The sequence below is a fragment of the Typopeltis vanoorti genome, chromosome 20 (genome assembly GCF_054136105.1).
Source record: "Typopeltis vanoorti isolate ZY-2024b chromosome 20, IOZ_Tvanoo_1.0, whole genome shotgun sequence".
In the NCBI taxonomy this organism is placed as follows: domain Eukaryota; kingdom Metazoa; phylum Arthropoda; class Arachnida; order Uropygi; family Thelyphonidae; genus Typopeltis; species Typopeltis vanoorti.
The window spans coordinates 55,342,629-55,358,000 of record NC_143568.1 but is presented as its reverse complement, the minus strand read 5'-3'; the positions used below and the strand labels follow the sequence as shown (position 1 = coordinate 55,358,000).

The 15,372-nt window shown below is 36.1% G+C and overlaps 1 protein-coding gene across 7 annotated transcripts in view; it reads left to right on the top strand.

Annotated features, from left to right (window-relative positions):
* eIF2Bgamma (eukaryotic translation initiation factor 2B subunit gamma) overlaps window positions 1–15,372 on the top strand; it is a 234,200-nt gene that overhangs the window by 187,560 nt on the left and 31,268 nt on the right. For all 7 annotated transcript variants that reach the window (XM_090410369.1, XM_090410364.1, XM_090410365.1 and 4 more), the window contains one exon: window positions 6,902–7,050. In XM_090410369.1, the coding sequence (XP_090266495.1) occupies window positions 6,902–7,050 (149 nt within the window). The remainder of the gene's footprint in view (window positions 1–6,901; window positions 7,051–15,372) is intronic.

The window sequence follows — 15,372 nt, the reverse complement described above, 5'->3', positions numbered from 1 at the left end:
AACACAAACAGAGATTGCACACATGGATATCACCTGATTGACAATACAGAAATCAAATTGACTATATACTTGGACAAAGAAGATGGAGTAGTTGCAATTCAGTCTGTGAAGACTTTTCCAGGTGCAGACTGCGGAATAGATCATGAGTTATTAGTAGCTACGCTGGATGTGAAATTACGGAAACTGAAAACAACACAAATGTCAATCAGATATGATCTTGGAAACATACTAGCCAAATACGATATTTAGAACAGATTCAACATGCTCAATTTGTGTGAAAAAGCACCAAATGAACTATGGGAAGAGATTAAAGATATAATTAAAACAGAAGCAAAGAAGAATATTCCAACAGTTTGTAAGAAGAAGAAGTCTAAATCAGAAGATGCCATCAAAATTGCTCAGGAAAGGAGGAAAATGAAGGCCACAGGAAATTTGCAGGAAGTACGGCATTTGAATGCAGAGTTTCAATGACAAGGAAAAATACTTTAACCAGGAATGTCAACAAATAGAAGACCAAAACAAGGAACGAGAGATCTTTTCAAAAAGATCAGGGAACTGACGGAAGTTCAGCACCAAGGTAACAATATTGAAAAGTAATCACAGAGGTAATTACCAAGGATATCTTACAGAAGCCCATTACAGAAAGGACTCCAAAATTATTGAGAAATTTGAAGAGCAGGATTATACACAGGAGCCAGTACCATTGGAGAGTGAAGTGAGGTGGGCACTGCAACAGCTATCTAGTAAGAAAGCGCTAGGAGGGGGATGGAATATCTATTGAGTTGCTCAAAGCCCTGGGAGAAGAGGCAGTTAAAATTTTAAATGCTCTATGTCGACAAATTTGGATCACAACTACATGGCCTAGGGAATGGAAACAATCAGTTTATATACCTTTATTGAATTTATTGATCATTCGGAAAAGACTGGAATCATTCATGAAAAGAGAAATGCCAGATGAACAGGCAGGATTTCGAAAAGGCAGAGGAACAAGAGATCAGATCGCCAATGTGTGATGGATAATAGAAAGAGCACAGGAATATCAAAAGAATGTCTACCTTTGTTTCCTTGACTATAGTAAGGCTTTGGACTCAGTAGATCATGTGAAACTGGAATGTGTTAAGAACAATGGGGGTACCAGAGCATTTCATTATCCTTCTGAGGAATCTTTATTATGAACAAGAAGCTATTGTCCAAACAGATCTTGGAGAAACTGAATATTAGGTAATGAGGTGCAACAAGGATGTATTTTATCTCCATACCTCTTTAACCTGTACAGTGAATACATTTTAAGAATGGCAGGGCTGGAGGAGTCTTCAGTTGGAATTAAAATTGGTGGAAGAAATATTAATAATTTCAGGTATGCAGATGATACCACCTTGCTAGCAGAATGCAGAGAAGATTTGGAGGAACTTATTATGAAAGCTAAATGTGGCCTTAAACTCAAAACCTCAAAAGACAAAAGTTATGGCAACATGTGAACTTAATGATTTTGAAGTAACTGGGGAGAAAATGGAAGTAGTTAACAATTTTGTGCTCCTAGGATCCCGAATTGATAAAGATGGGTATTTTACTGAAGAAGTTAGAAGAAGATTATTACTTGGAAGGAAAGCAATGACAAATTTAAGCAAGATCTTTAAAGATAAAGCTATTAGTCTCGCAACAAAAATCTGAATCGTGAAAATAATAGTATCTGGTACTGTATGGATGTGAAAGTTGGATCCTGAGAAAGAGTGAAAGAAGGAAGATAGATGCATTTGAATTATGAATTTGAAGATGCTTACTAAGAATACAATGGACTACAAAGCAAACCAATAAATCAGTGATAGACGAAATAAAGCCAGATTGCTCCCTCGAAACTATGATCATCAAGCAAAAATTGTCATACTTCGGAAATATTATGCAAGCAAATGACTTCGTCAGGGTTCCACTATGGCTTTGGATACAGTGGGAATCAAGATAATGTCTTTAGAATTGCAGTTTTGTTGCCTGGACAATACAATCTGTTATATACATCTTATATATATATATATATATTTATATTTCACTGAGAGATGTTCAGCTAACTGCCGCTAAAACTAACAGCTAAATGAAGTCAGCCTCTATATACACAACTGGGCAACTCATATATAGAGGCTGACTTCATATCCTTACAGATATGTATAATGCTGTGTATTATGGGAAGGTCACTACCCAGACTGGTTTTGACCTTTATTAAGGTCTTGTCAGTAAGAGCTTCTTGGTATCAGACCCAGAAGTGATACCAAGGTTGAAGTAATGCAGGAGTCATATTTCCATATACAAGTAGCCAAAAGGTGTCACACCTTATTACTGAAATACTCTGGATGACTTCTGCATTACTTCAACCCTAGTATCCCTTCCTTCATTGCTGCTAACTTTTATATGGAAACTTTTGAGCAACAAGCCCTTGATTTATCTACTTTAAAATGCACAGTTTGGCTTACATACAGTAACAATATTTTCATTGTCTGGCTACGCAGCTGCCAAATTTTTAACACCTTCCTCAGCCACCTGAAGAGACAACATAAATGCATACAATTTACCATTGAAATTGAAAACCAAATCTCAATTTTCTGGACATGCTTGTCACACATCTGCCTTCAGGCAGCCTGTCTTTCACTGTCTACTGCAAGCCTATGTATACCAGCCAATACATGTTTACCACCACCATTCACAAAAACTTGGAATCATTTAACACTTTCAAAAACAAAGCTATAACAATTTGATCTGAGTAAGCTTTTAAACAAGAATTACAAATTATTAGTAATACATTTATAAACAGTGGCTATTGTAAAAATACCATCAACAAAATTCCTCACAAAATTACACCTAAAAATTGAAATAATATAGATTACAGTAAAACTATAGCTACTCCATACATTAAACAGATATCTGATAAAATAAATAGAACACCACACCATTATACCACCTTATGCTACTTTTAAACCACCTATATTCAACTTCTCCAAGGATTACCTGGGGTGGGGTATACAGAATCCAGTACACCTGTAACTTAGCATATATTGGTGAAAACTCTACATTCAGTTCCAATCCATAAAAAATGAATACAACGACACATCAAATGTAGCAATTTTGGTAAAGCGGGCATTTACTAAAAATCACCAAATTAATTGGAAAGGAAAGGAACCTGTTCCTTATATCTTAACTTGGTATGAAAGCAAATTTAAAAAAGCCTGTGAAATTATGATTAACCATCATAATCTAAACAATAATCGTGGCCTAAAATTCCCAAGAACATGGGTGGCATACTTTCAGCCCACATAACTTCTGTTTTGAGTTCTTCAGCAAACCCTCACTTCAGGACTAAGCAATAATATAGTACTTATTTAATATATATGCCACCATTGGTACTGGTTTTGTTCTAATTTAGCTAGTAACAGCATGCTACCTTTGATGTAGTAAGTTTTTATTTTTTTTCTGCCAGAGATCAGGCCAGTAGAGTTAATGATTGACTAAATTAGAGTGAATGTGTATTGTAACATAGCTTTTATCTGTGTGTGTGTGTCTGCACATGCTCCAGATTACCTTGATATAAAGGTTGAAATTATTATTAAGAGAGACCTCCAGGGTGCCAGAGACTCATCGAGGGAGGCCACATACTACACACACCAGCTATCATAATTATTCTTGAATTCATTCACACTACTTGCACTCACAATATCCAATGGCAATCCATTCCAGTCATGCACAACCCTAGGAGAGAAAAATCTAGCCCTCACCCCTTTCTTAGCAGCATTCATTTTTAGCTTCCAAGGATGTCCTCTTGTCCTTTTCCCACCCTCCATATGAAAAATTCCATCAATTGAAATCCTGTATGACCCTTTCAGAAGTTTGTAAGTCTCAATCATATCACCCCTCTTTCTCCTGTTTGCTAGTGTCTGCAGTCTACAAATTCTCAATCTATCTTCATAATCAGTATTCCACAATCATGATATCATTTTTAACACTCCTCTTTGCACTCTCTCCCCAATATATCAGAATCACAATGGAAACCAGGAGACCAGACCTGTGCACAATAGTTCAAGTGAGGTCTTATCAAGGCCTTGTAAAGAGGCAATATGACATCCTTATCTTTACATGTAAACATTCATTTCAGCATTGCAATTTTCTTTTGAGTTGTATTTGCGATCTTTGACACATGGCTTCTGAACTTCAACTTCCTATCTACTAACACTTCAAGATCCCTAGCCTCATCAGTTTCTTCTAGCATAATCCCACCAATATAATACAACATTGGATATCTAATCATGCTGAAGTGAATGACTTTACATTTACTGGCATTGAACTGATATCCATTTTCCCTTACCCACAATTCCAGCCTATTCAAATCATTCTGCAAGTACTGCATATCAGCAGTATTCCTGATTACCTTACCTATCTTTGTATCATCAGCAAATAGCTGTATGTCACCTGTCAAATCCTTTCCAATATCATTAATGTACAGATTGAGTAACAGTGGACCAATGACTGATCCTTGTAGTACACCACTAGTTATCTTAAATCTTGCAGACTCATATCCTCTGTATACCACTTTTTGATATCTGTCAGTCTGCCATCCTTTTATCTATGATAATATTTTATGAACCAAACCCATATTCTTCAATTTATGCAACAGTCTTCCATACTGTACTCTGTCAAAATCCTTAGCAAAATCCAAAAGTATCATTATATATTCATTCCTCTTGTCTAGTTCAATGATAACATTGTTATAGAATGTGAGCAAGTTGCTAAAACATGACCTTCCCTTAGTAAACCCGTTGCTGATTAGAGATTCACTGTCAACCCATTTCTAAATGCGAGCCCTAACCAATTTTTCCAAAATCTTCACCACCACTCCTGAAATACTAATTGTCGATAGTTGGATACATCAGTCTTTTCTACCCTCGTGCAATGGAATTACCATACATTCTTTCCATTCCTATGGAATCGTCCCTGTTCTGAAACTCATATTAAACAGCCTGGTCAAAGGAATAGCCAGTTCAGCTAAACTGGCTATTCCTTTGAACACTCTTTTAGCACACGTGCTGATATCCCATCATTCCCTATTGCTGAATTTTTATTCAGTTTGTGCAACACCTATAATACCTTGTCCTCATATACCTAAGTTTTTTCATCCAGTGAAGAGGTAGAAGAGAGCTCAATGTTCTGCATGCCAGGTTGATAGCTTTTAACAAAGTGAGCACTTATTAGTTGAACAACCTCTTCTGCATCTCTAACCCCATGCCATCTGCATTTAGAAAGTTAGTCTTTCATATTCATTCTTTCTTTTACTTGCAGCATATTGATACAATTCTAGTGGGTTGTCTTTAGTATGCAGAGCCAGTTTCTTTTCATATTCAGACTTTGCTTTCTGTACAACAGTTGTGATTATTCTAGCCTGCTGCTTATAACTTTCATAAGACATCATCCTTATGCACATAGTATTCCTTCCACATCATCCTTTTCTTACGAATCTCTTGATTAATAAGATTATATATCCATTTGACTCCAGCCTATTTATTCTTTGAACTCTCGTGACACATTCTGATATCGCATCATTTAAGTATTGTTTAAATGCTTCCTGAGCACCATCGATATTCTTCCCATCCAGCAACCGATCCCATGAACTCAGGACACTCCTCAGTTGGTCATAATTTCCTGTTTTGAAGTTCACCATGTAACCTTTTCTGAATGGAACATTCATAAACTTAGTAACTTCCCAAGTGAGTCCTGCATGATCACTGTCACCAACCAGAGGCAGAATAGTTACGTTTTTAACTGAAATGCCCTCTGACAGATCTAACAATCAAATCTAACACTCTTTGACCTCAAGTTCCTTCTGTCACATGCTACTTGAGGAAGTTGTCCTGCAACAGCTCACTAAATTCATTTTCAATCTTCTCATGAGATTCTACTGCTACCCAATCAATAATTGGATAATTAAAGTCTCCAATTATGATTACTCTTTTTGCGCTTATCTTTTCTATTTGGTGATGCATTTCTTCATCACTAGCAACCAATCCACCATGTCTGTAACAACACCCCACTATGTAATTGATCTTGTTAGATTCCACCTCACACCAGATGGTTTCAAACTCACTGCCACATGAAAAATTGCAGTCATAGGTCTCAAGCTAGTATTGCAATCACTAATTGAGAGATTGATTTCGAATATCAATATTAGTTATTCCATGTCAATCTCTGCTTTACATCCTGAAGTAGAGATTTAACAATTTAGAAATACAGAAACAATGTAGAGTCCATGGTATACATTGAATTATAGAATATCACACCCATTATCAATGGTTGAATGGTTTTCTCAGTCTGTCAGGCTTATTCATCACATTCGATTTCATAAGTAGAGTTTTTGTTTATCTTTCATCTGTTAATTATGATTATTAAATCAGATTAAATGACTTATTATTATTTGTTGAGATGTGAGAGACTGGATATATAATATGGTATATTTTCAACTAATAATATTCTTTGTAGTATGCATAAGAGTTTTGAATACTGAAGCTGAGTTAGTCTGTCTCATCTGGAGATGACAAGGTTTTTGATTCTTTGCCAAACAGTCAAACTAGCCCAAAGAATACACGTAATTAACAGACACAACATACTGGTCTCATAGCTGTTGTTCCTTTGGCCATAATTCTAACTAATCCAGGTTTTTTTGTTTTGTTTTGTTTATGGAGTAAAAAAAAAAGTTTTTTTAACTAGTTGGCAGGCTTATGTCCAACTAATGAACATTAACCTAGAAATGAAGTAATGTCCACTAAAAAATGGATGTTATCTCCCTCAATTTTCCAGATATCAAAAGGTATTTTCTTTTGCCATATGCATAAATAAATAAATTAGAAATAATTTTTCTCATTACATACAGCTTGCAGGTGACTCTGTCATTGGGGAAAACACAGAAAGATCAGAAAAGATATCTATCAAGAGATCAGTAGTAGGCAGTCACTGCAAGTTGAAGGAAAAAGTGAAGATTATGAACTCAGTTGTTATGGATCATGTTACTATTGAAGAAGGGTGAGTTTTTTTATTGTTCTCTAGCATTATTTGAAATACAAGTGGTTTCAGGTTTGTTTGTTTGTTTTGTTAATGATAAGGCAGACATCCTCATCTTCCCATAGTGTGCCCTGTTACTAGATATCCACATGGATAGTGAATAAATGAGGATGGGCTGGCAGTTTGAGACTTAATTAAACTAAATTGCTGAACTTTACTATACAGGCATAATCCTCTCATACACATGTTAGGTTCCAGACCATTATCATATAGCGAATTTCATCATATAGTGAATGACTGTCAATTTTTTTTTTTTTTTTTACTTGTAGATGCATGTAATGGTGTAACATTTTTAAGCAGTCACATATATGTGTAAATTATGTAAATAAGGCATTTATTTACATCAGATATACAAACATAAAATTTTGAATAATTTTTGCAAAAAAAAAAAGTTATTCTGAATAGCTTGGCTTAAGGAAACATGCTAACCACTTCGTTCATTAATCTACACCATTAAAAGTTTTTTTCATTTCGTCAATAAGATTGTCATATTTTACATATAACTGTATTATTAAATAGTGTAGCACCTTTCACTTTGCTAAGAACTTTAATTTTTAACAACAGTAGTGTGAGGTAAGTTTAGCTTGCTGCCTGGCTCAGTGTTCAATACACCATTGTCACTAAATTTAATCCTAGTGTGTATGTAATAGGTTTGTGCATCTTCTTTTCACTGGCAGCAACAGGACCCTTACTATGAATTTTTTCTACCATTATTCATAAAATAATAATTATAAATTGTTTATAATTCAACACAGAGAGATGTATCAAGCAAACAATGTCATAAATTAATGATTTAAGAAAACTGTACATTAATTGATTCATGGGAGTGTCATATAGCTAAAACCATCCTATGAGCGAATGTAGGGTTGCATAAATAAGCATTGGTTACAGTTGGAAAGTGTTGCATGAGCAGGTTGTCATAAAATGAAGCATTGTAAGGCAGGATATTACTGTAAGTGCAAATTATGTAACAGAATTATGTAATTTAAATGTATAATCAATTCATCATATATTTGTATTGACATAACTTGAACACATTCTATTTAGGATGCATATCTTTTTCATTTTAAAACATCTGAGAATTCGCTGTCAAATTAATTGATCACAGGTTGCCTCCAATGAATGTAATAAAGAAGTTTTATTTTCAATGAGGAGATATTACATATGATACTAAGTTAATTCCTTCATAGACTGTTCTTCCCTGCCAGACATTAATTTGCATGAAGATCTTCTCAAAGATATGCCTTACTGGTGTTTTCGAAAATTGAAGTAATTCCAACCTATGACAACAGGTGTATCCTCCCTTATCTATCTCTTACTCTCTGTTATAAACTTAAGCCTACTCTGCATCTGCAGATTAATTTTGAAATAAATAGTTAAGTATTCTCAAACAACATTTTATTTTGTATAACTTGCAAGCCATCACACTTCTTATAAAAATCAGAAATACCATTAAAAAATTAATTTAATAAGACCAATTTTCTAAGATGAAAAGCCAAACGGCTATTTTTTCTGGCGAGGTTGATAAGTAAAAGGGATAAAAATCCCTTACTGTTTTTCAGCCAGTATGCGAAACTCTAAGATCGAAAACTACGATCTAAACGTTTCATGCCGACGAACTGTCGGCGGATCCAAGCGTAAGTGACCACTTGGTAGTGCCACACCAAGGCAACTCGATGCAAAGGTGGAGCAAGCTCCCTCACTATTCTTGATATTTTCTCATAATGTAAAAGCACACAGCTCCTAGGAGATGTAGTACTGCTTTACATTATGAGGAGAGGTCACTACCCAGACCGGTTTCAACCTTTTTTGAGGTCTCATCAGTGAGTAGCTAGACCTAGATGATATCAAAGTTTAAGTGAAAAGAACTTACATACCTTTGCTATACGAATGCCAGAAAGGTGTGCCACTATATTATATTATGACATATTATAACTAAGATGAAAAGCCAAACGGCTATTTTTTCTGGCGAGGTTGATAAGTAAAGATGGATAAAAATCCCTTATTGTTTTTCAGCCAGTGAGGGAACTTGCTTCACCTTTGCATCAGAGTTGCCTTGGTGTGGCACTACCAAGTGGTCACTTGCACTTGGATCCGCCGACAGTTTCGGCATGAAACGTTTAGATCATAGTTTTCGATCTTAGAGTTTCGCATACTGGCTGAAAAACAATAAGGGATTTTTATCCCTTTTACTTATCAACCTCGCCAGAAAAAATAGCCGTTTAGCTTTTCACCTTAGTTATAATATGTTATAATATAGTGGCACACCTTTCTGGCATTCGTATAGCGAAGTTCTTTTCACTTAAACTTTGATATCATCTAGGTCTAGCTACTCACTGATGAGACCTCAAAAGAGGTTGAAACCGGTCTGGGTAGTGACCTCTCCTCATAATGTAAAGCAGTACTACATCTCCTAGGAGCTGTGTGTTTTTACATTATGAGAAAATATCAAGAATAGTGAGGGAGCTTGCTCCACCTTTGCATCGAGTTGCCTTGGTGTGGCACTACCAAGTGGTCACTTACGCTTGGATCCGCCGACAGTATGTCGGCATGAAACGTTTAGATCATAGTTTTCGATCTTAGAGTTTTGTATACTGGCTGAAAAACAATAAGGGATTTTTAAAGACCAATTTTCATTTGTTTCACTGCCAACTGTAATACCAAATAAGACAAATTTATATTCTTATTCTCCCAACACCCTCTTTTAATCTTTAAGTAGGTATGCAGTTGCAGTGTAGTATTGCCGTTTATTTCACAATATGGATTAGCTTATCATAATTATATATTTGAACATTTTACATTTTTAATACTGTTATTTAAGAAATATAATTATATCACAATGCTGAATCAGAGACCAGACCATGTTATTGACTTGACATCCTGAGAAGTTATTCTGGCTCTGTCATTGATTGTGCTGACCATTTTCTGTTGTTTTTGTAAATGTTATTTGTCTTTCCTCTTGAATTATTTTTATGAATAATTTATATAAATTCATCCTTCACTACGGCAGAAAATTAAAGGAAATGCAAACTACACTTTTTATTTTTGTTATATGGTGTAAAATTGAAGGCAAAAGTAATAGAACAGAATGTATTAAAAACAATAAAGACTCACAACAAATGGTGGCTCAAGGAATTCAAGTAGGTGTGCTACAAAGATGATGTATAGTGTATAAAAAATATCGTGGGCTGCTGACAGAAACCTTAGGTTACTACAAGATTTTTGAGGCCCTTCCAAATGGAAACATTTAGGGTTCAAGGTATTCAATTTTCACAGAAAAAAATGTTGCAATATAGACTTGCTAGAAATCATCTGAGATACAGATCTCTTCCACAAAATTTAGAATTTATCTTCCAAAGAAAGATAAATTCTAAAATGCTTGAACATGTAAAGTACCTTTTTTAATACTGCTTGTTATAAAGCTAAATTCAGGAAACTGGTTTCAAAAACCAGTTTCAAAAATAAGTAGTCAAATTATTGCACCTAATTTGAATTTGGCTATTTTAAACATTACCAAAATGACATAAAATCTAAAGAACTTGTGTTATGGCTGATGTAACAAAAATTGGTTAAGGAAATCAAAAAATCCAGTAGTAAATCTTCTTCTAGATGCTTCAACAGATGGTTCAAATGATAAGAAACCCAGTTATTATATGAGAGGAGTAGATAAAAATCAGAAGAAGCAATTCATTTGATAATTCCTATTCAAAACTCAACTACAGTGTACTTTGATAGAATAGAGAATGTGATAAAGCTTTTCTTGCCAGAAGAGTGGTAATTGGTTAGCAGGCATTTGGAAAAGAAGTAGCGTGTGCCTAATTTGCATTTGGGTGTTTTAAATTTTATTAAAGATGTTCCATTCGATGCTTAAATTGAAATGGTGTGGGAGGGGGGACGCTCCAGAAATACAACTTAAATCTACTAGCCACAGAAAAATTTTACTTGTCCAAGATATCAGTCTACTTTATATAATATTGTTATTAATAATGTTTCAGAAACTAAATGTTATAATGACAAAACAAAGTAATGAACTCTTTAATTCTCCCTACACATTACATGTAATTAAAGAGATTTTAAAGATTTTCCAAATTACAGGAAATCTCCTTTCCTTTAATGTGGGTTTAAAGGCACTCCACAACACAGTTTGTGTTTTCTTTCATTTATTTAATGAAGTGAATTTATATAAATTATCCATTAATAATAATTTAATAGGAAAGACAAATGATAAAATTCATGAAAGCAACAAGAAAGTAGGTAGCACTTGCCAGGAACTTTTCGTGATGTACTCCCAGTCTTTGCAAGAAAATTGTGTTTTTTAAACAATGGTATAAAAAGCCTTTTCATTATGTAAAATATTTAAGTATTATATTAAGCTAATTCATGTTGTGAGCAGTGAAATTAGGACTGTGAGCTTAGGAGTACTATATTATATTGTGAAATTACTTAACAGTTAAAGATGTTGGAAGAATAAGCATAGATGTACTACAGTATTTAATTAAACTGTGCCCATTTTAATTTTTGTGCTTATAATTACTTTTTTTTTTAATACAGTAATCCACTGTTTATTTGACCCTTCAGTTATCAGAACGGTTGAGTTCAGATAATTGAAGTACTATTACATGGTACTCCACAGAGAAGTCAGTTGCCATGCAAGGGTCGAATAATTGAAGGTCAGATAATCGGTAGATTATTGTAATAGATTGTATATTACACATGTCGTGTATACTGTATATTGTGTAAAGTTAATATTGCACTTAAATCTGCACCTCAGCCAGGATGCCTGATTGAGGACTGAACTAAATTAATACATCAATTTGATTATAAAATTTACTTATTAGAAATGATCACTGTAATTTAATTTAAATGTATTCATGAGATGAAAACTTACTTTATTTGCTTAGAGTGTGCGAGTTTAGTGTTTTCAAGTAAAGTGCCATAATTACCTCAAGGGCTCACTTTAGTGAGTATGGGAGTGACAAATCTGAGATATCTGATGCTGGACCATGCCTTATTTCATATAATATGCATCTATTTTATTATCTGTAGACTGGTCCTTCCACTTCTTTCTTTCCTTCTATCTTTTCTTCTTACTCCTTTCCACCAATGCTATTAGAGTACTAAAGGACTTGGGGTGAATCTTTCCTCTTTTTGCTATTTCATTTTGTCTTATGCAGTCCCCCAATGTTAGGCTCTGCAACAAGCCGGTTGGGATCTTCCAAAGTCACATCATCATGCATCAAACCCAACAAGACATTGACGATGCAGCTAGAGCTTACCCTACAGGCAATACACCCCAATCTCATCCGATAGGGGTGACAAGTAGACAAGAGCCACCTGCTGAAGGCCAGTACAGGCAAAAGAAGTTAAAACGTATCTCTCTCGATTTGCAACCGTTAACATCAGAACATTGACTGGACGAAGCTGCAAATTGGCTGATATACCCAAGCAAAGTCATGTTGACATTGCTTGCTTCCAAGAAACAAAATGGAAAGTGGCAAAGGGCCATGACATTGGTGAAGGATATAAAATCCTATACTATTGAACAACAGCTGGCTGAAATGGAGTAGCCATAGCAGTTTGTGAGTGCCTGCGGGACTGCATTACTGAAATAGACTGTATCTCTGACCCTCTGATGAGCATCCAGATTGCCCAGAGAGATCAAGCCTGTGTGCATTATCCCCTGCTATGCACCTCAGCCAGGATGCCTAACTGAGGACATGACAAATTTTGGACAGACTTGGAAACACTCATCCACACCATCAGTGCCAAATTTGATGAACCACTGATTATTGGTGGAGACTTAAATGACCCTGTTGGCCATTCCTGAGATGGTTTTGACTGTTATACATTGTGGTTGTGGATATGGCACATGCAACGATGGAGGCAAACACATCTTGGAAAACACTGAAGCATGCGATCTGGCACTGGAAACACATTTTTCAGGAAACACCCATCCCACCTCATCTGTTACAGTGGTGGTCATGAAACACAAATGATACAGAGAAGAGATCTGAAACTAGTGATAAACTCCAAGGTCATTCCATCTGACAACATTGCTCTCCAACACCAACTCTGATCCCAGATTTCTGTCTCCAACTTCGACCATCCAGACAACTAGTAACATCTACTGAATGAATTAAGTGTTGGAAACTTGCTAACCATTCACAACAACTTAAGATGCTATCAGTCCTCTCAAAATAGAAACTGGCCTCACAGCCAGAGAAGTATGGAATGAGACTATCATGAAAATCCGGGCAAGCACCAAGAAAATTCTAGGTGTAACTAAACCCAGCTGCTGATTCATAGACAAACAAGTATGGTGGTGGAATGAAAATGTCTAACACATAGTGAAGGCCAAGAAAGATGCATAAAAGAACTGGCTACAATCTAGAACTGATAACAACCTCACTCGTTACCACCAACTCAAGACAATTGCTAAACGAGAAGTAGCAGCAGTAAAAGCTGAGCACTGCTACAACCTGTATACTTGCCTGGACAAACCTGACTAGCCAAATCCTGACATCAGCCATATTATACATGTCAAAAATGCAGAAGGACAGCTACCCTAAAAAAACAGCAGACATCTACCAATTCCCACTGCTGACTTTGTTCTTGGGGCTCTGCCACTTATCACACCCACAGAGGTTGCAAATGTCATCCATGCTATAAAAACTGCAAGGCTACCAGGCTTGATGATATCCCCATAGAACCCTGGGAAACATTAGGACAACAAGGGGTGGAGTTTTTGACAGGACTGTTCAACAAATGCATCAAGGAAAACGAGAGCCCATCTGAATGGCAGACTAGCACCATAGTAAATTTGGAAAGGTGATGTCACTGTCTGCACTAACTACTGCCCCCCATTCACATCCTCTGCCACAACTTGAAGATTTTTGAATGTATAATTGTTGCCTGTTTAAGAGACATCGTTACTACATTATCAAATTAATATGGTTTTATAAAAGGTTGTCAGATGATAGATGCAATCCATGCCGTCTGCCTACTAATGGAAAGACACAGAGAAAAGTAAGACAGTCCACATGGCCTTCCTGGACCTGGAGAAGGTATTTGATTGGGTCCCACATAACTGATTTGGTACTCTCTATGCAGCCATGGCTTTCCTGAAACATATATATATATATATATATATATATATATATATATATATATATATATATATATATATATATATATGCTGGGTGCAGTATATATATTCCTCTACACATCACTAGCTTTATCTGATGTGCTGCTGGTGTCACCAAGTCATTTAACATTCAGGTAGGCATCTACCAAGGATCTGCCCTATCACCACTTCTGTTTATCCTGTGCATGGACACAGTGACTGCTGGCCTGCAACAACCTTCCGTGAACCCTACTGTATGCCGATGATGTCCTGCTTGTCTCGTGGACAAGAGGGAACTTGAAGAACTTGAATTACTGGTCAACCAGTGGAAAACATGACTTGATGACTTCAGTTTGCAACTTAACCTGACAAAAACTGAATATTGAGAATGTGGCACACAAACAGATGGCAGAATTCTGGGCAGTGGTACTGAACTTACTAAGACCTCTTTCAGTACCTTGGATCCTGTGTGACATCTGATAGTAGTACCCTCCCAGATGCCAGAACATTCATTAATGTTGCCAGGCTGAAATAGCACCAGGTCCCTGGAATCCTGTGTGACAAGAAAATACCCTGGGATCTCAAATCCAAGATCTGTTGCACAGTCATCGAACCAATTGCATTTTATGGAGCAGAGTGCAGGCCTGTAACAAAACAGCATGAACAGGCACTACATGTCATGGAGATGTGAATCTCCATGACAATGGAGATTGACACTGGGATACACACGACTAGACCCTGTTACAAATCATGACATCTGGAAAACTCTTGGTATTGCCCCAATCCCAGAGAAGATTGAGGGAAGCATGCCTACAATGGTATGGGCATGTGATTAGGGCTGACAAGGAATCTGTTGCAGGATGGCCCTTACACTTAGCCCAGATGGCTGATGGCCTAAAGGACACACAAAAAAGCGATGGATGATGGAAATCCTTAAAGAAGACATGTGGACCATCAGTGTCCGCCCTACTGATGAGAAGGCAACAGTTGATAAAAGTGATGTAGATATCCTGCAGAATGATTTAAATAAATTGGTATTGTAGGCAAAGGATAAGGATTGTCAATTTAATGTCACAAAATGTAAGGTTGTGCACTTCGGATTGAAAAGATTGTATCTGTATATCACATTAACGGTTACTGTATTGCAGGAAATTGATGAG